We start from the raw sequence: 18,991 nt of genomic DNA, 5'->3' as shown, positions 1-18,991 counted from the left end.
ATACAGCAAAGCACAAATTTAAACTTAGAATGTCACCTTTGCACCACGTGGAGAGCCCTGTTAACACCTTAGTGGATGTGCCTTTACATCTTTTTCTGCGCTTTTATAAAATCCTTTTTAAACCAATATGAGGTCATCTTAGACATCATGTCTACAGCCTGCTTTCTTCATCACTAGTCCTCACCTTCCCATTTCAGCACATTTTCATCTCAAATATTCAGATTCCTTTAATGATCCCAACGTGTCCTTGGTAGCTGGTTGGTCCTGCATCAAAGCAGATGCAGGAATCACAGCTGGCTGTGATGTCTCTAAAGTCTGTTTTCATCTAGCACAGTCCCTTTAAAATGACTCAGACTCCGTGAAGAAACCAGACTACTTGGCTTGTCTCCTTTTTTGTCTGGTCATGCCTTCATGGTGTTTATTTAAATTCTCTCTTTACTGTATTTCCTACAAAACTGTAAGTTATAGATAAAGTCTAATAGATTCAAGGTAAAAGTTTTGGCTAGCATATATTGTAATAGGTCAGGTTTCAGGAAAAATCCAGCTCACCACCTGTTTTTATTTATTTTTTAAAGTGTTTATGTATTTGACAGCACGAAAGAGCACAAGCAGGGGGAACTGCAGAAGGAGGGGCACAGGGAGAGGGAAAAGCAGGCTCCCCACTAAGTAGGGACCCCGACTGAGGCTCAATCCCAGGACCCTGAAATCATGACCTTAGCTGGAGGCAGACGCTTAACCATCTGAGCGCCCCTACCGCCTGTTTTTATATGATCTATGAGCTAAGAAGGGCTTTTATATGAACTAAGAGTGCCTTTTAGATTTTCAAGTGGTGGTGATGTAGGGAGGGGAATAAAAGCAGAATAATTTTTTTTTTAAAGATTTTATTTGTTCATGAGAGACACACATACAGAGGCAGAGACATAGGCAGAGGGAGAAGCAGGCTCCCTATGGGGAGCCCAATCCTGAGATCATGACCTGAGCCAAAGGCAGGCACTCAACCACTGAGCACCCAGGTGCCCCAAAAGCAGAATAATATTTCATGATGGTGGGCATCCCCGGGTGGCTCAGCGGTTTAGCGCCGCCTTCAACCCAGGGCCTGATCCTGGAGTCCTGGGATCGAGTCCCATGTTGGGCTCCCTGCATGGAGCCTGCTTCTCCCTCTGCCTCTCTCTCTGTCTCTATGTCTCTCATTAATAAATAAATAAAATCTTTAAAAAAATACATATATATTTCATGATGGTATGAAAATTACATGAAACTCAAATTTCAGCATCCACAAATAAAGTTTTATTAGAACTCTTCATTTGTTTACCTATTGCCTATGGCTGTTCTAGAGTTACACTGGCAGAGCTGAGTAATTGCAACATAGACTGGTCTACAAAGCCTACAATATTTGAAATTCTGTCCCTTTATAGAATAAGTTGCCAGCCTCTGATATCTATGATGCTGTGTACTTCATTGGGCTTCAAATCAGAAAGCACATAGCATCTAGATCTAGTCTGATTTTTCAACTGGACTTTCTCACCCTCTGCCTGGGCAGAAAATTATCTGAGTGGTGTTTTCTTCAAACTATGTGGATGTTCAGTTCTTTATCCATCTTTCACCTAACGGTTTTAATATCAATTTTTAATTCTCACGTAAGTCAGTAATTTCATTAGGAGTTTCAAAATGGTGGTTTTCTCCTGTTTGTTTGTTTTTTTTTTCCACACCTATTAGCTGGTATTCTTTTATAAAGTGGAACTTTCCCTTATCGTCTGAACTACTTAGGTAACTTATGAAATAAGTTCCTGGGGTGCCTGGCTGACTCAGTGGGATGAGTGTAAGACTCTTGATCTCTGGGTCATGAGTTTGAGCCCCATGTCGGGAATAGAGATTACTTAAATTAAAAAAAAAAAAAATTTTTTTTTTTTTAAAGAAGAAGTAAGTTCCTTTTGGAAAACCCAGATAAATGCATAATTCTTTCTGTGTAATTGCTAATGTTCAGATTCAGGATGTTCATTGTTTTATTTTAGATCTCTGAATAGTTTATGCACACACATAATTTAAAATTCAAAAAATGAAAAAGGTATTTTGTAAAAAATCTCCCTCTTGCCCCAATCCTGTTTCCTAAGTTAGCCTGTTATTAGTTACTTCTGTATCATTCCAGAGGTATTCCATGCTTATGTTAACTAATTCATGCCAACACTCATGAAAACAGTAGAGAGAAATTCAAACAGTTCTTTGTCATTTTGCAAATGGCAGCAGGAAAAGAATTACTCTTGCTCTCTACTGGGTCACTTAGGTCTTTGGGAATCTTAGAAAGGATGAGCCGAAGTTTTCTGTGCTCAGGAAGGGTGGTGCATAAAGGCTTGGCTCCCTCCTGCTGAGGAAGGGATGGAGGTCTCTGGGTTCCCTTGGCAAGGATGTTTCTTGGCTCTTCTTTCAGGCCATTCAGCAAGGGACCATCCAGTGCAACTTTGCCGGTGTTGCTTTGGGTGACTCGTGGATCTCTCCTGTTCGTAAGTACAGAATTCTCAGATACTTCTTTACTCCTTTCCTCCATCTTTCCCTGGAACTTTGGGCTTTGCTGTCCAGATCAAAAAACAGGGTGACAGAATTTTCTGGGTCCTTAGAGATGTCAACACAGGAAGTGTTTGCCTCAGGAGCATCCAAGTTTGGGGATGAGAACTCATTTATAGAGCTCCTACCATGGACTGCTGCTGACTGGACTGAATGACTGAATTCTCTTATTTGATTCTCACAACAAAAGAATCACATTTTACAGTTGGCTTTTTTTTTTTTTTTTTTTTTTTTTTTTTGAGAAGGTGACAGGGCAGAGGGGGGAGAGAGAGAGAGAATCTTAAGCAGGCTCCATGCCCATCACAAGCTCAACAGAGGGCTTGATCTCACGACCCTGATCATGACCTGAGCCAAAATCAAGATTTTAATGCCTAACCGACTGAGCCACCCAGGTGCCCCAACAGTTGAAAACATTCTAAAGACTAGAGAGGTGATGAAATTTGCTCTCTGACACACAGCATGAGTGGCCTGGTCAGGATTCAAACCTAGGTCTGTTGGTCACTTGTCACCACCACTAGAATGAACATTAGGGGTGAAATTCCTATCTGTTGCTCACACTGGTGGTGAGACAAGGTTACTATTAAGTCCTGCAGCTCAGGTTCCTAGTTTCATAACTAGAGTGTCCTCTTTGGAAGTACAGTTAAAAGTTGTTTATGATGTACACATCTAGGGGGTGGCTTCCGATGTCTGAAATAGTCATCTTGGTGGGGTTAACTCTAACACAGGATTTCTAAATCTCAGGGCTATTGACATTTTAGGCCACATAATTCTGATGTTACTGGAAATGGCATTTCTTGCCCTTATTCTTGGCATCATCCAGGCCTGAAATGGAATAACTGAGAGCTCTTGAGTTAGCATCAGGAGAAAGGCTGCTCTTGGTTTTTCCTTCCTTCCTGGATGAACCTCCTGGGACATCATGAAGTTTTGGAAGCCTTGATCAGAGGTATGAGGCCCCCTGTCTCACAATCCTAGCCATTGGCCTCACAGTGCCTGCTGGGGTCTCATCACAGTTTCCTAACAGCAGTCAAGACTTTGCATGTGTTAACTTCATTGAATGCTTACAACAGTTCCATGGGATGGATGGTGTTATTACCACAGTTTTGGAGATGATGAAACTGAGACTCAGAGAGGTTAAGCAATTTTCCTAAAGTCACACAGCTGAAGTTAGCATTCACCTCCTGGCAGCAGGCTATGCAGAATCTAAGCATTCACCCATTACACTACACTACCTACACAAGACCAGGAAGTTTAGCCCCATGGCTTTGCAAGTGCTATTCATCCTGTCCAGAGTTTATCCTTTTTCACCTTGCTGGGACCAGCTTCCCCTTTAGAAATCTCCCTGCCCAAGGACACCTAGGTGGCTCATTCGGTTAAGCATCCAACTCTTGATTTTGGCTCAGGTTATGATCTCAGGGTTGTGAGATTGAGCCCCGCATCAGGCTCTGCACTGGGCATGAAGCCTCTTAAGATTCTTTCTCCCTCTCCCTCTGCCCCTCCCTCCCTATCCCAATCCCCAACCCTTCATGCACACCGTTCTGTCTCTAAATTAACAAAAAAAAAAAAAAAAAAAAAAGGAAAGAAAGAGAAAAAATAAATCTTCCTACCCAGATCTGAATCCCTTCTTTGAGATCCACTTAAGTTCCACCCCTCCCTCCCAGTACTCCTTTTTTGAGAAAGAAATACTGTTAAATTTGTATGAATCATTATTATTTGCTAGGTAGTGGGCATGTGCTAGGTGCTACAAAAGATGCGCAGACCTGCTCCATGTCTTCAAGAAGATCTACACAGCTCAAGATGGTAGCCATAGCCATACACAACTAAATTTAAATTAATTGAAATACATCTTTCTTTCTTTTTATTTTTTTATTTTTTTATGATAGTCACAGAGAGAGAGAGAGAGAGGCAGAGACACAGGGAGAGGGAGAAGCAGGCTCCATGTACCAGGAGCCCAATGTGGGATTCGATCCCGGGTCTCCAGGATTGCGCCCTGGGCCAAAGGCAGGCGCTAAACCGCTGCGCCACCCAGGGATCCCGAAATACATCTTTCGATTGCACTATCCACATTTCGAGCACCCAGTAGCCACATGTGGCTATTGACTCATTCTGGACCAGAGAAATATAGAATATTTCCATCATGGCAGAAAGTTCTGTTGGACATCAGAGGTTGGAGACTACAACCTACAAATTGAGTTTGTTCTGCTACTCTCTTTTGGTACAGAAGCTTTTTATTGGGACATAGTCACACCTGTTTGTTTACATACTGTCTCTGCTTGGAGGCTGCCACAATAGAGTTGAGTAGTTGCAACAGAGACTGGCTGGCCTGCAAAGCAAAAAATGTTGACTGTTCCTTTACAGAAAAGTTTTGTCCCTCCCTGGTCTAGATCAAGCAAGGAATGGGGCACATTGGAAAATTGCACATGATTCTGTATTTCAAGAAACTAAGGCACAAGCTTGGTAATTAAGCTGGAGAGCTGAATGATAGCTAGGTCCCGGAGGACCTGGTATGCCTGCATTTCTCAGGGTGTACTCTGAAGAATACCAGACCAATGAGGTGCTATACAAATGGCTCCGTGGTCATGTAAGTCGCCAGTGCTAAGTACTGGCTCCACCTCCCCAAGGTTTCACACAGATGTTAAAGGCTCTGCGAAGTCCCATGGGATGGAGTGTGGAATACTTTATTTTGCATAGCCTTAAAGATATTTAACTGAAGAATCATTTTTTCTACTCTAATACCTAGACTGAACTCCTACAGTACTGAGGTTACTTGAAACATATTTTGGGATGCTTGGCCTTAGGGAATAATTGAAGACTTTTAAGCAAAGGGGTGACACATTCAAATGTGCAGGTTGTGGTCCTTGATACTTTCTTGGCACATCTCTGTGGTCCTAGCCTTCTGTTGGGAGGTAGGTGAATTGTGAATCTGTCCAACCAAGCCACCTATTCTCTTTGAGGGCAGGCATTGTTTTACTCATTTAGAGATCTAAAACTCCTTGATGGCTTCAGACCCTTAGTAAATTCTCAATACGTTTGTGAAATAGAAAAGAATTGATTGACAGTATAGTCATAGACACTTGAGTTACAAAATCCTTAGTCTTCTTCCTTAAATAGCTCCTTGGCAGAAGCTAATGTCCCCAAACTGGAGGAGCAAATACACAGCAGAAATGCGAGGGCAGGGGAAATATTCTAAGCTGTCAAAGAGCCTAGAGGTCTGGCAGAGAGGAACACACACTGCACACACACGCACACACACACAGCATTTCTGTGGGGATGCCATCACTGGCTGTGACTCACTTGCTGCACCAGTATCAGGCCAAATTAACGTGTCATTAGTCCTGAGTCAACAGAAAGGCTCCCACATCATCCCACCTCCTGACTACTGAGACATTGGCCCTGCAGGGACACCAGTGAGTTAAGGAGCCTTTAGACCCAAAGCCACCTGGTTTCTTGCTTCCTTCTCTGATTTGGGAGGGAAGCTCGTTGGGTTTTTCTTTGGGAAAAGAGGCATAACAGACTTATTTTGTACCTATGTGGTTTCCTCTAGATTCAGTGCTCTCCTGGGGACCTTACCTGTACAGTGTGGTGAGTAGATGAGTCCCCACCTGCTCACCCTCCATGGTAAGCAGCCCAGCTGACCTCTTCTGGCTCTGTCCCCAGGAAGAATAGGCTAGCTAGGTTTGCCTAGGAGGTTGATGCTGCTCCTTGAGGGAAAATCTAAGGAACTATCAGCACAGTTACCCATTTCTCCAGGTATAAGAAACACAGGTTTTAAAATTTCAACTTTTTATTATAAAATTTTTCACATGTGCAAAAAAGCTGGAAGATGCCTGTGCATACCCAGGTAGCCACCATCTGGACTCTACAACTGTTTTGCTGTGTTTCTTTTATCAATGAATATGTGACTAACAGCCATGGATTTCCATATGTAGTCCTTTCTCCTCCCACTTTTTCTGTCACCCGTCCCCAGCTGTAGTAATGCTAGGCTTGTGACTCTGCGCAAAGTGAGCTTTTGCATTCTCCATTTGCGTTCCAGTCTCTTCTTGACGACCAAGGCTTGGCAGAGGTGTCTCAGGTGGCAGAGCAAGTCCTGGATGCTGTGAATAAGGGGCTCTACAAAGAGGCCACGCAGCTGTGGGGGAAAGCAGAAATGGTCATTGAACAGGTAACAGGACACACTCAGGTGCAGCCCACTTGGCTTGTTCCCTTGGAGCAGGTTGCCCCTGGTTTGTGCTGTCAGGACTTAGGTCTATCCTGAAACTCCCCGAAAATCTGAAAATGATCACATGGTGAATGACAAAGCCAACGAACCTGAGCAGTGATGAGGTCAGAAAGCTATCCAGGCCTGCAAGACCTGCTTGCCCCTTGACTGGATGTATGCGTGCTAGAAAAAACAATACGTCTTGCAGAAGTGAATGTTTGAATTCTTGCCAGACAACATTGTGCCCCAGTGAGCCAGGAGGGAAGAATGCATAGCTGAGGATGAGTGTGCAGGACCCTCTGTGGCCCTGTTTGCCCTGTAAATTAACACGTGGGCCCTTGGTTTTCTCCAGCATCTGAGCTCCACTCGGATGAGCTACTCACTACCCCTCCAAGATCAGGCGGACAGCTGGTCTCAGCCCTCGGAGCTGCATTCTTTTTTCTTTCTTTCTCTTCTTTCTTTTTTTTTCCTTCCTTCCTTCCTTCCTTCCTTCCTTCCTTCCTTCCTTCCTTCCTTCCTTCCTTCCTTCCTTCCTTCCTTCTTTTATTTTTTTTTTTTTAAAGATTTTATGTATTTATTCATGAAGGAGGCAGAGACATAGGCAGAGGGAGAAGGAGGCTCCCTTTGGGGAGCCTGATCCTGAGATCATGACCTGAGTCAAAGGCAGACACTCAACCATTGAGCCACCTGGATACCCCCAGAGCTGCGTTTCTTTCTGGCCTGGGCAAATCTACAAAGTTAAAGCTGTCCTTGGATAAGACGGAGAGCCAGTTGCCTTTCTGTTTTGCAGCTTCGATAGTGGATAAATAAAACAAACAGCCAAATATAATTCTGTATTTCAGAACACGGATGGGGTGAACTTCTATAACATCTTAACTAAAAGTACTCCCACATCTGCAATGAAGTCGAGCTTAGAATTCACCCAGAGCCACCTAGGTAAGTCAACCTTGATGTGGCTAGACCCCTGTCTCCATCTCTGTGCAAGAGGGAATCCATTCTTTTAACTTTATTGACATAATTTACATACCACAGAATTTACCCATTTTTAGTGTATGATTCAGCAGTTTTAGTGCATTTGCAGAGCTGCACAGCCATTACCACAGTCAAGTTCTACAACATTTCCATTACACCAAAAAGATCCCGTGTCTCCTGGCCCTTGGTTTCTGTTCCCACTCCTGGCCCCAGGCAACCACAAATCTGTCGATGTCTCTACAGATGCCTTTCTGGGACGGACAACTCATATAAGCGGAACCATGCAGTTCGGTGGTCTTTTGCATCTGGCTTCTTTTGCTTGCTTAGTGTTTTTGTAGTTTAGACTCCAACTTCTGCACATCACATCACAACATCAGTCCTCCTGAAGGCTGGATTGAGTTGTCTTTCAGCTGACCCAGTTTCACTCTGGATGTTGAATGCCTGGCCTCCCATAGGAGGACTATAAAGGCTGCAGGAGCCTCTAGATTCCACTTCTCAGTTGATTTCCTTTGGCCATGCTGGATAATCTCCATGGCCCCAAAGTGCATAAAATGCAGCAATCAAAATTAATAAAGCATCTCCACTTTTGGTACCTTTCTGGCTTTCTTCTTCCATCTGGGGTGAATTAAGATTATGCTTTTCATTTTCCAGCTGAAAGCCTCACTCTTTGACACATTATCCCAGCAGTTGGGAAAGACATTTTCTTGGCCTTATTTCCAGTCCTTTGACTCACCGTGTACCAGTTTGTTTCAGTTCATCTTTACCAACGCCACGTGAGACACCTGCAACGGGATGCCTTAAGTCAGCTCATGAATGGACCCATCAGAAAGAAGCTTAAAATTATTCCTGAGGATTGCTCCTGGGGAGGTACTTCTATGACCTAATTAAGTGCCATTTGTGGGGTTATAGGGCAATAGAAGTGCCAATTCAGATGCCTTAATTTGAAGAGTGGGTTTTGTCAGTGGTGGCAATATGCTGCAGGTAGGACAGCATTACTAGCCACATTTTATAGATGAGCAAACAAATATAGACAGTAAATAACATGGCAAAACTGGTTCAGACTAAGAGGCTGTCAGGGAAGTGGGTGGGGATGGAAATGAAATGATGGGTTGGGTGTTGATCATTGTTGAAGCCAAATTATGGGCACCTGGGAATCCTCTCACTGATCTGACATTTGTATCAGTTTGGAGTTTTCCATAATAAAACAAATTGAGATAAAAAAGCCACTTCCAAAGCCACTGTTGGTTGTGGGCATGACTTCCAGACAAAGGTCCTTTGGGGCAGGCTTTGACCAGCTTCCTGGCCAGCCCCCCTCACTCCCCCAGGTCCTGATGCTAGATGTGGTCTGGGGTCTACTGCATTCTGTTCTGGAGGCCATATTAGGAACTACTGGGGGTCCTCAGAGGCCCAGACCAGGTAGAAATCTGGGTAAGTTCCTGCTTGGTCCTATAGGGAGGCTGTGAGCCAGCAGGACGCCCAGAGTCCTGGAGAAGAGACACTCCAGGCTGAGGAGGGCTTCCTTGAGGTCTGAGTTATCCCAAGGCTATGCCTTTCTAGGGCAGCCCCTTGATAGCTGCTGAGAGCCTAAGACTCCGCTCTGGCCCTGGCTCTCTCGGGGCACATGGGCCGTCTTCATTTCCACCTCACCCCTCAGAGTTTTCTAGAAATGAGGGGGAGGGAGTTAATTAGATTAAGTGAAAGGATACAGTGTCAGAGCTTTAGGGTGGGTACCACCATGGGGAGCTGTCGTGGCAGAGTATAGGGGTGTAAGCCACTGGGGGAAGGCAGCTAAAGGTCGAGCCTTCTAGAGCACCATTTCTGCACTGCCCCTTCAGTTGATCCCTGTGACTTCGTTTTCCAGAGCCAGCCTCTCTGGCTATGGGGCCCCTCCATCCCTGCCCCATGCAGCTGAACGGGCAAGGGGACTCCATTTTTGCAGACAATGACTGATGGAGAAACTCTCTGTGGCCCCAGCTGTGTCCGTGCAGAAGGGACAGACTTGTCAGCCCGCCAGTGTCCTGTGCTGTGGGTGCCAGACTTGCCATCCACACCCAGTGTCCTGCGCTCTGGTTTGTAGTTAAGCCTACATGCTCTGGAGCAGCCCGGGTGGCTCAGCGGTTTAGCACCGCCTTCAGCCCAGGGCGTGACCCTGGAGACCCAAGATCAAGTCCCGCGTTGGGCTCCCTGCATGGAGCCTGCTGCTCCCTCTGCCTGTGTCTCTGCCTCTCTCTCTCTCTCTCTCTCTGTGTGTCTCTCATGAATAGATAAATAAAATATTTTTTTAAATTATTTTTTAACAAAGCCTACATGCTCTGGAGCCCCCCAACCCTGTGCTCACAGCCCCACCTGCCACTGACTAGCTCTTTCACCCTAGACATGGTTCTCAGCCTCTCTGAGCCTCATCTGCTTTAACTGCTGCACGAGTTAAGGCTCCTTACCTCCCAGGGTTGGTGAAGAGGAAATGGGGTATCGCTTGTAAGGTGCTTGCTTCACGCAGTGACTGGCAAACAAATGAACACTAGCTGCTCTTAGCGTCCCATACAGCGTTGTGGTGACGACGGTCCGGAATCCAGCAGGAATGCACTATACTGACCAGCTTCTCTCTTGCGGGGGGTCCTCCTCCTCGTGGCTTTCCTGAGGGCCAGCTCAGCGTGGCTTTAGGTCTGATTTGGTTTATTACATGGCCCATGTGCCCACTCGTTCAGAGCTTACAACTTGGCCCTGGTGTTACTTAACAAGGAAAGCTCACACCTGCCCCATTGTTCCCTGAAAGGACCGGCCAAACAAGTGTTTTGTGACACTCCCTGTTTGCTTGGGCATTAGCGTTCTTTAGGTTTCAATTCCTCTTTAAAAATGACAACTAGGGGGACGCCTGGGTGGCTCAGCGGTTGAGTGTCTGCCTTTGGCCCAGGGCGTGATCCCGGGGTCCTGGGATCGAGTCCCACATCGGGCTCCCTGCATGGAGCCTGCTTCTCCCTCTGCCTGTGTCTCTGCCTCTCTCTGTGTCTCTCATGAATAAATAAATAAAATCTTAAAAAAAAAATGACAACTAGGGGCACCCTGGGGGGCTCAGTCAGTAAAGCATCCAACTCTTGATTTCAGCTCAGGTCATGATCTCGGGGTTGTGGGATTGAGCCCCACAAGGGCTCCCTGGTCAGCAGGGAGTCTGCTTATCCTGCCCTGTGCCTTGCTCGTGCTCTCTCTCATAGGTAAATAAATAAATAAATAAATAAATAAATAAATAAATAAATAAATAAATAAAATCTTTAAAAAAAATGCGTCTGCTGTCATCACAAGCACTTGAGTGAATAGAGCACATGTGTTTGATAGGCTTCCCATTTATTTATTTATTTAAGATTTTATTTATTTATTCATGAGAGACAGAGGCAGAGACACAGGCAGAGGGAGAAGCAGGCTCCATGCAGGGAGCCCGATGCGGGACTTGATGCTGGAACCCCGGGATCACGACCTGAGCCGAAGGCTCAACCACTGAGCCACCTAGGCATCCCAATATGCTTCCCTTTTAGGTGACTAGCTCAAGGCATGGATTTCTGGGCTGGCTGGTCCCCATGGCTGAAGCGCTTGTGCTCTCAGCCTTTTTAGGTGAAGTACAGTGGGCACCAGGACCCAGGAGGCTCTGGTCTGAAAGGTGCCTCTTGTGGCAGATTGCAGGCTGTTACCTCTTTCTCTATCCTCATGTGCAGGCCAGTCTACCAATGTCTTTGAGAACATGGAAGGGGACTTCATGAAGCCGGCCATCAGCATTGTGGATGAGCTGCTGGAAGCTGGGGTCAATGTGACCGTGTATAACGGACAGCTCGATCTCATCGTGGATACCATAGGTAGGAACACACTCTGAGGGGGCAGGTGGAGGCAGTTCTGTGGGTTGAGCTGGAAGGGAACTGACCTCCGATGTGGCAGTCACTTGGGCCTGGTGACACTGAAATGCCAGGAGGAAGGCCCTTTTCTGTTAGGTCCATCCTCCCTGACCTTGACCTCTTTGAAGAGGACAGAGCTGTTGATGTAGTTTTGGAACATAGGTGAGGTTTGGTGGAGTGAGGTCTGGAGCTGATGGCCAAGAAAGAATTCTGCAGATGTCTTTGGTGGAAAATTGTGGTTTTATTAAAGCATGGGGATAGGACCCATGGGCAAAAAGAGCTGCTGCCCCGAGGTTGTGAGGGGTAACTGATTATATACTTGGGAGTTGGGGGAGGTAAGGAAAAAGGGAGGTTTTCAAAAGAAGTCTTGTATGCTAATGAGGACCTACAAGATACTGGAGGCCTTGTTGTTGTCAAGCTAAGGTTTCTCCCTCTAGTAAGGCATTAATATTAAGATAATTGAGAGTTTCCTTCTGGAAGTGAGGTTATTGATAAGAATGGTTTTTGCTTGTAAATCATGAAGATATTTGTAACCTTAGGGCGACTCATGTCTTGCTAGACTGTGATCTCTATTAGTTAACCATTTGTTTTTCCTTCCCTTAGCTTTAGGGCAGCCAAGAGTGCCTGATGAATGTACACATGTCCCATTTGGAGGAGAGGGGCAGTTTGCAGGGTGTCAGCTGGTGCTTTGCCCTTAGCTAGCCTTTTGCTCCCTCATCACTGTGACCCCTTAGAGAAGCCTGGGCCTGCCAGATTTAAGGCCCCTATGTATGATTAAGAAAAACACAACAGTTACTCCCGCAGAAATAGAAAAGGAGACATTTTCCTGGCCATGGTATAAATGCACTGTTGAACTGAGTTTTTGTCACTGTCACAGTGGTAAGCACTGCAAGCTGAATTAAAGCTAAACCCTACTGACTCTGTAAGTGAGGACCCAAGGGAATAGCCTTTGTGGTTCTGGTTTCAGTAGGACCAGGTTAAGACTTAGAGGCAGGTTCTCCGAACCAGCAGGTAAATCGAGGCACACTATCTAACAGGTATGATATACTTCTTGAGGTCAGCAGGATTGACTGTTTCCACCAATTGTAAGCCAAGGGCACTGAGGACACTTTGAAAGTGTTCTGGGTTTCTTCTATGACCTGCCCAGGTGATCCACGTTAGCACTTCCCAACGCTGAGACTTTAGTCCTCAGAGAGTCCTGCCACCTCCAGAGGTCCCCAATTTCCTTCCTTCAGAGCTTACAGTGGTAGGAGACACGGAGGCACAAGTAGTCAGGCTCTCAGCTTTTAGATTTCTCCCAGGTATCTTGGGTATCACTGGGAATTTGCTAGAAATGCAGAGTCTTGGGTCCTACCCAGACCCACCGACTCAGAATTTGCATTTTTAACAAGATCTTGGGATGAGTTCTGTGCCCATTACAGTTTGGTAAATGTGAAATTATGGGATGTAGATTTTTGTTTCTCCCCAGCCAGCTATTAATGCAGGGCCCTGCTTTGTTCCTCTCTCCAGGTCAGGAGGCCTGGATACGGAGACTGAAGTGGGCAGAACTGCCCAAATTCAATCAGCTCAAGTGGAAGGCCCTGTATAGTGACCCTAAATCTTCGGAAACGTCTGCTTTCGTCAAGTCCTACAAGAACCTGGCTTTCTACTGGATCCTCAGAGCTGGGCACATGGTGAGGCCATATCCTCAGCCTTTGTCATGGGCCCTTAGCTGATCTGAGATTAAAGCCACGGGCAGTTGATTACACACGGGTACACTGCCTGGACTGGTCTTAGAAAAAGTGCTTTGAGTGTGGAAGTATTTCCAGGTCTCTAATGAAATCCTGCTGTTAATGCTTCATTCCTTTGAATCGAGAAATTCTCATTTAAAAAGCTAAATCCTTTTGAGAGCATTAAGCTGAGCTCTCTTTTACTCTTTTTTTTTTTTTTTTTAAAGATTTTATTTAATTGAGACAGATTGAAAGGGAGAGAGAGAGCATAAGTGGGGTGGAGGGGCAGAGGGAGAGGGAGAAGCAGACTCCCCACTGAGCAGGGAGTCTGACATGGGACTCAATCCCAAGGCCCTAGGATCATGACCTGAGCCGAAGCCACATGTTCAACTGACTGAGCCACCCAGGTGCCCCTACTTTTTAGTTGAACTGAGTTTAACGTTACTTTCCTCTTAATAATTTGTTTTAGGGGAAGAAGGGAGAAATTGTCTTCCCCTAACATTTTCAGGGAGTGGAAACCAAAGTGCAACACTCTGGCGTTGCATGGTAGAAGGTCGCAGTGCATGGTAGAAGGTGGGGGGAGTGTCTCTGAGCAGCAGTAGCTTTCAGAATTCCAGTTTGGAAGCAGCTTTTTGCACAAATATGGGGCTGTCTGATTCCTGCACTTGCTAAGCAAACATAATATCTTCCCCAGGCTGTAGGTTGACTGGGTGCTGTCCATGGGCTGAGGGAGATTATGGAGGGATAAATTCACTATAAACACATGTATTTGCATAGTGTACACACACAGACATCTGCAAAGGTGCCAGAGGGGCCAGGTGCTTCCCTCATGGTTATGCTCTGGTCTGGCCACTTAAATACAGGTCTCTCTTCTTCCCAGGACAGTGGTTTCCTAGAGGAGATTTGTTGGGAGGGGTGGTTATTTGCCCTCTGGGCAGCTCTCCCCACTTGTCCCCCTGGTGCTTAGGATAGAATCTCCATGGAGAATCTCCACTGCTGAGGGGCAGTGGTCTGGCTAGAGAACTGGCCTTTAAGCTCCATTTGTGCATCAGGCACATAGTTTGCACATCAAACACACATAGTGTGTTTACTTGGATGGCAGAGGAGGTGCTAACAGAGATGTCAGCAGGGGCCAAAGTTCCCTCTCCACAAACCAACTCCTTGGGGGTATGAGCTAGGCAAGAAGGAGGTATAGAAGCCAGAACAGCACGGGCAGGTCCAGAGGAGCCTCAGGCAGGGCACTGGGGAGAGATGAGGCTGGGGATACCTTGCCAGGGAGCTCACACATATCCTGAAAGCAATGGCGTGCCATTGAGGATCTTAAAGCAAAGGAGTGAAATTGCCAGATTTGTTTAAGAAATGGCATTCTAGCAGCAAAGGGCCTGAGATAAGATGGGTACAAAGAGCTGATCTAAGGCACTTTTATAGTAATCTAGGAGGGAGAGAGAAGTAGAGGAAATTTCATAAAGTATCAGAAGGGGGAACTGGCAGGACTTGGTAACTGTTTGCCTGTAGAACTGCCAAGTGGGACGGCTCATAAGGCAGCTGAATATATACACTGTGCATATATGATCGGGAGTCAAATTTTTGTTCTTGGAGAGAGAGATTTGGAAGTCAAATATGAAAAAGGCTAGGGATGGGGCCCTGGGTACGCCAGTATTTAAGAGGCAGAAAGTGAAAGAAGGATCTACAAATAAGGCTTGAGAAAGGATAGCCAGAAAAATAGGAGGGAGACCAGGGGCTTGGGCATCTGCAAAGTCTCAAGGGGCCTGATAGTGACACAAGCTGCCACCATTTCAGATAAAGGCACAAAGTGTCAGCAGTGAGTTGGGCGCACTGGTATCCATGTTGCTCGTGGCAAGCGCTTTCAGTGCAGTGGCAGGCCTGGAAGCCAGCCTGGAGAGGGTGGAGCAGATGAATGAGCAGTGAGGGAGGGAAGACAACTTCTTGGAAACCTGGAAGGAAGTAGTGGCCTGCCCCTTTAAGAAACTTGATCTGAAAAGACCAGTAGAGGGAAGCCAGACCCAGCAGGACCCAGGGTTAGGAAGGCATTTTGTTGGGCTTTAGATAGTCTGAGTACCCTCAGTATCAGCTAGGGAAGAAGCTAGTAGGAGGTCTTAGGGCACAGTACTGTGACCAGAAAAGGGTCCCTGCAGGGGCAGGTGGGAGGGGAAGAGGAAAGGGGAGAGGAAGGAGATTGCATGCTCTCTCGCTGGCATGCTGGAGTTCAGGCCATTTCCTCTGGCTTGTCACCAATAGAACCAAGACATCAGTTGGCACAGCCTTAAAATAGCTCCTGGAAACTGTTATTAAATTATCCCCAACCACTTCCCCTTTAGTGGATGAAATGTCGTTCTGGTATACCCCACTGTGCCTGTGTCTCAGGGTTGGAGTTGAACAGGAGGGTTGGGGACAGTAGTGTGCCATAGAGAAGCAAGGAGCTATGGACTCTCAGAACTTGGACCATCAACTCGACATCCATCTTTTTTTTTTTTTTTTAAGATTTTATTTATTTATTCATGAGAATACACAGAGAGGAGAGAGAGAGAGGCAGAGACACAGGCAGAGGGAGAAGCAGGCTCCATGCAGGGAGCCCGACATGGGACTCGATCCCGGGTCTCCAGGATCAGGCCCTGGGCTGAAGGTGGCGCTAAACCACTGAGCCACCTGGGCTGACCTCGACATCCATCTTTGAGGAGGAGAAACTGAGGCCTCTGTCCCTCCCCTTTTTGATGGTGTATGGGAAGGAGGTTTATAAAGGAATTATTTGAAAAATCTAAGGGATAGGGTACCTAGCCGGCTCAATCAGTAGAGCTTGTGACTCTTGATCTCAGGATCATGAGTTTGAGCCCCACATTGGGTGTGGAACCTACTTGAAAAATCTAAGGAAGGGGCAGCTGGAGGGTTCAGTGATTGACTGTCTGCCTTTGGCTCAGGTCGTGATCCTGGGGTCCTGGGATCAAGTCCTACATCAGGCTTCCTGCGGGGAGCCTGCTTCTCCCTCTACCTATGTCTCCCTCTCTGTCTCTCTCTCTCAGTGTCTCTCATGAATAAATAAAATCTTTTTTTTTTTAAATAAATAAAATCTTAAGAAAAAAAGAAAAAGAAAAATCTAAGAAAAAACAAAAGAAAATTGAATAATAACAATAATAAAAAATGAGATGCCCCCCCCAAAAAAAATGGGATGCCACTCAAACAAAGCATCTGTTTGTTATATCTGTTGATAGATTTACTATTGGCTTCCCTCTTGGCTATTTTGTACTCCATTCCCAGTCTGGGATCCCTTGTACTCAGAGAATCCTTTAAAATGTTTAGAATCTTAAAAAGAAAAAAAAAAAAATGTTTAGAATCTTCCCTCTTCCTTGAACAGGCTAGGTCCTGGTAATAGAAGCACTGGCCTTTCTTTTTTTTTTTTTTTTTAAGATTTTATTTATTTATTCATGAGAGACAGAGAGAGGGTCTTATAAAGAAATCAAGGGTCTTGTAAAGAAATCAACGGGTGCCTGGGGGGCTTAGTAGGTTAAGCATCCAAGTCTTGATTTTGGCTCTAGGTCATGAGATTGAGTTGGACTCTGCTCAGCAGGGCATCCACTTGTTGATTCTCCTATCTCCCTCTGCCTTTCCCTCCCTCCCTCTCAAAAAAAAAAAAAAAAAAATCTTTAGAAAAAAAGAAAAAGCAAGCAAGCAGATCAGCTCCAATTGGAGTGGCACATTCTTTCCTAAATGCTAACTTCTTTAGACCCCTGCAACCTGATGAGCTTTTGTCCCATGCAGGGGTCATTGCACAGATGGGACCCTCCTTCAGGGGCATCATAGGCGGCTGGCACTCCTCTCAGGAGCAGGGTCTTGGTATGTCATCCCTGAACCCCTTTGAACTCAGAACCAGGAGTGCAAACTCAGATACTCTTTGGTTCTAGGTTCCTTCTGACCAAGGGGACATGGCTCTGAAGATGATGAGGATGGTGACTCAGCAAGAGTAGGATTGTCTGGAGGTGAAGTGCTTGGCCTTGGGGCCCAGGAGGCCGGAGTAAGGACCCTGAAGCTGTAGGAGGCACCATTCTCCCCACCGGCTTGTGGCTTGCACCTGGCTTGCAAGGCTTGCCTGGCCCATGATGGTTCCCGCCCACTTCTCCAGAAAACACTCGCTGCCTCTGTGCACCTGGAAATCATTTCTGCTTCTAAGAAACCTCAATCTTTTTTTAATGGATTTGTTTTCATCAAAATGAAGAGTTGAAATAGTTAACATTTTTGTATTACAAAAGTAAATTATGTAATTTATAGGACAAAAATGAGATACAGGTAAAATAAACACCCTCTTACTCCTTTCCCTGGGATAAGCTCTGTTATCAATTTAGCATCTACCCTTGCAAGTCTTTTTCTGCTTTATATGCATATATATTTTTTACAAAAATGAAATCATTACTGTATGTTGTTTTACTACCTGGTTCACATATCAATTTGCCCCAAACACCTCTTCATGTCAATAAATGTTCTTCTATAACGTTGTTAATAGCTGCTGAGCATTCCATTTTGTGGATGTACTGTCACTTAGTACCAAATGCACAACTGTTTCACAGAAGCAACATCTAGTTTGTCACTGCTATAAACAGTGCTCTGGTGATTCATCCTGACAGTTATATTTTTATACACATCCTTATTATTTTCTTACAGTAAATTCCTAAAGGCTTAATTGTTTAGTCAAAGAATTGTAACTTCTTTAAAATTAAAATGATGTCTTTAATTTTAAAATCAGGACTTTTAAGTTTTAATTTGCAGCTCGCAGTCTGAAGAAGGGGTGTAATGGCCTCTATGATGGCCCTGAAAGAAACACTATGTCATGTGGTTGTGGCACTGAGACATTGAAAACCAAACCCAGGGCAGCCCGGGTGGCTCAGTGGTTTGGTGCCGCCTTCGGCATGATCCTGGAGACCTGGGATCGAGTCCCATGTCGGGCTCCCTGCATGGAGCCTGCTTCTCCCTCTGCCTGTGTCTCTGCCTCTCACTCTCTCTCTCTGTGTCTCTCATGAATAAATAAATAAAATCTTTAAAAAAAGAAAAAGAAAACCAGGGGGATCCCTGGATGGCTCAGCGGTTTGGCGCCTGCCTTCGGCCTATGGCGTGATTCTGGAGTCCCGAGATCAAGTCCCACGTCGGGCTCCCTGCATGGAGCCTGCTTCTCCCTCTGCCTGTGTCTCTGCCTCTCTCTCTCTCTCTCTGTGCCTCTCATGAATTAAAAAAAAAAAAAAAAAAATCTTGAAAAAGAAAACCAAACCCAGAGTCTTCCTGTGGAACCTGAGGAGAGTGTTAATAGAGGGTTATGCATCTGAAACTAATGATGTAACCTATATGTTGGTTAATTGAATTTATTTATTTATTTATTCATTCATTCATTCATTCATTCATTCATTCATTTATTTATTAGAGCACAAAGGAAGTGGGAGAAGCAGATTCCCCACTTAGTGGAGAGCCTGATGTGGGACCTGATTCTGGGACCCTGGGATCATGACCTGAACCAAAGGCAGATGCTTAACCAACCGACTGAGCCACTCAGGTGGCCCTAATTGAATTTAAATTAAAAACAAACAAACAAACAGATTATACCTATATAGCCTGCCCCCTTGGAGCTGAGACTAAAGCAGGCCTCCTTGGGCAGGGGCAGCCCGCACTTACCCGTGGTT

At 45.5% G+C, this 18,991-nt stretch overlaps 1 protein-coding gene across 2 annotated transcripts in view; it reads left to right on the top strand.

Annotated features, from left to right (window-relative positions):
- SCPEP1 (serine carboxypeptidase 1) overlaps positions 1-17,823 on the top strand; it is a 32,974-nt gene extending 15,151 nt beyond the window's left edge. The window contains exons 6-13 of one of the 2 annotated variants that reach the window (XM_072779916.1): positions 2,426-2,498; positions 6,101-6,138; positions 6,590-6,718; positions 7,597-7,690; positions 8,480-8,593; positions 11,431-11,568; positions 13,114-13,277; positions 17,231-17,823. In XM_072779916.1, the coding sequence (XP_072636017.1) occupies positions 2,426-2,498; positions 6,101-6,138; positions 6,590-6,718; positions 7,597-7,690; positions 8,480-8,593; positions 11,431-11,568; positions 13,114-13,277; positions 17,231-17,293 (813 nt within the window). In that variant the 3' untranslated portion in view covers positions 17,294-17,823. Of the gene's footprint in view, positions 1-2,425; positions 2,499-6,100; positions 6,139-6,589; positions 6,719-7,596; positions 7,691-8,469; positions 8,594-11,430; positions 11,569-13,113; positions 13,278-17,230 lie in introns of both variants that reach the window. The other variant, XM_072779917.1, reaches the window with a different exon arrangement.
- The last annotated feature ends 1,168 nt before the right edge of the window (positions 17,824-18,991 follow it).

This window comes from Canis lupus, chromosome 16 (assembly GCF_048164855.1).
Source record: "Canis lupus baileyi chromosome 16, mCanLup2.hap1, whole genome shotgun sequence".
NCBI lineage: Eukaryota > Metazoa > Chordata > Mammalia > Carnivora > Canidae > Canis > Canis lupus.
Note: the sequence above shows the minus strand (reverse complement) of the source record. Positions and strands in the feature narration are given on the sequence as shown.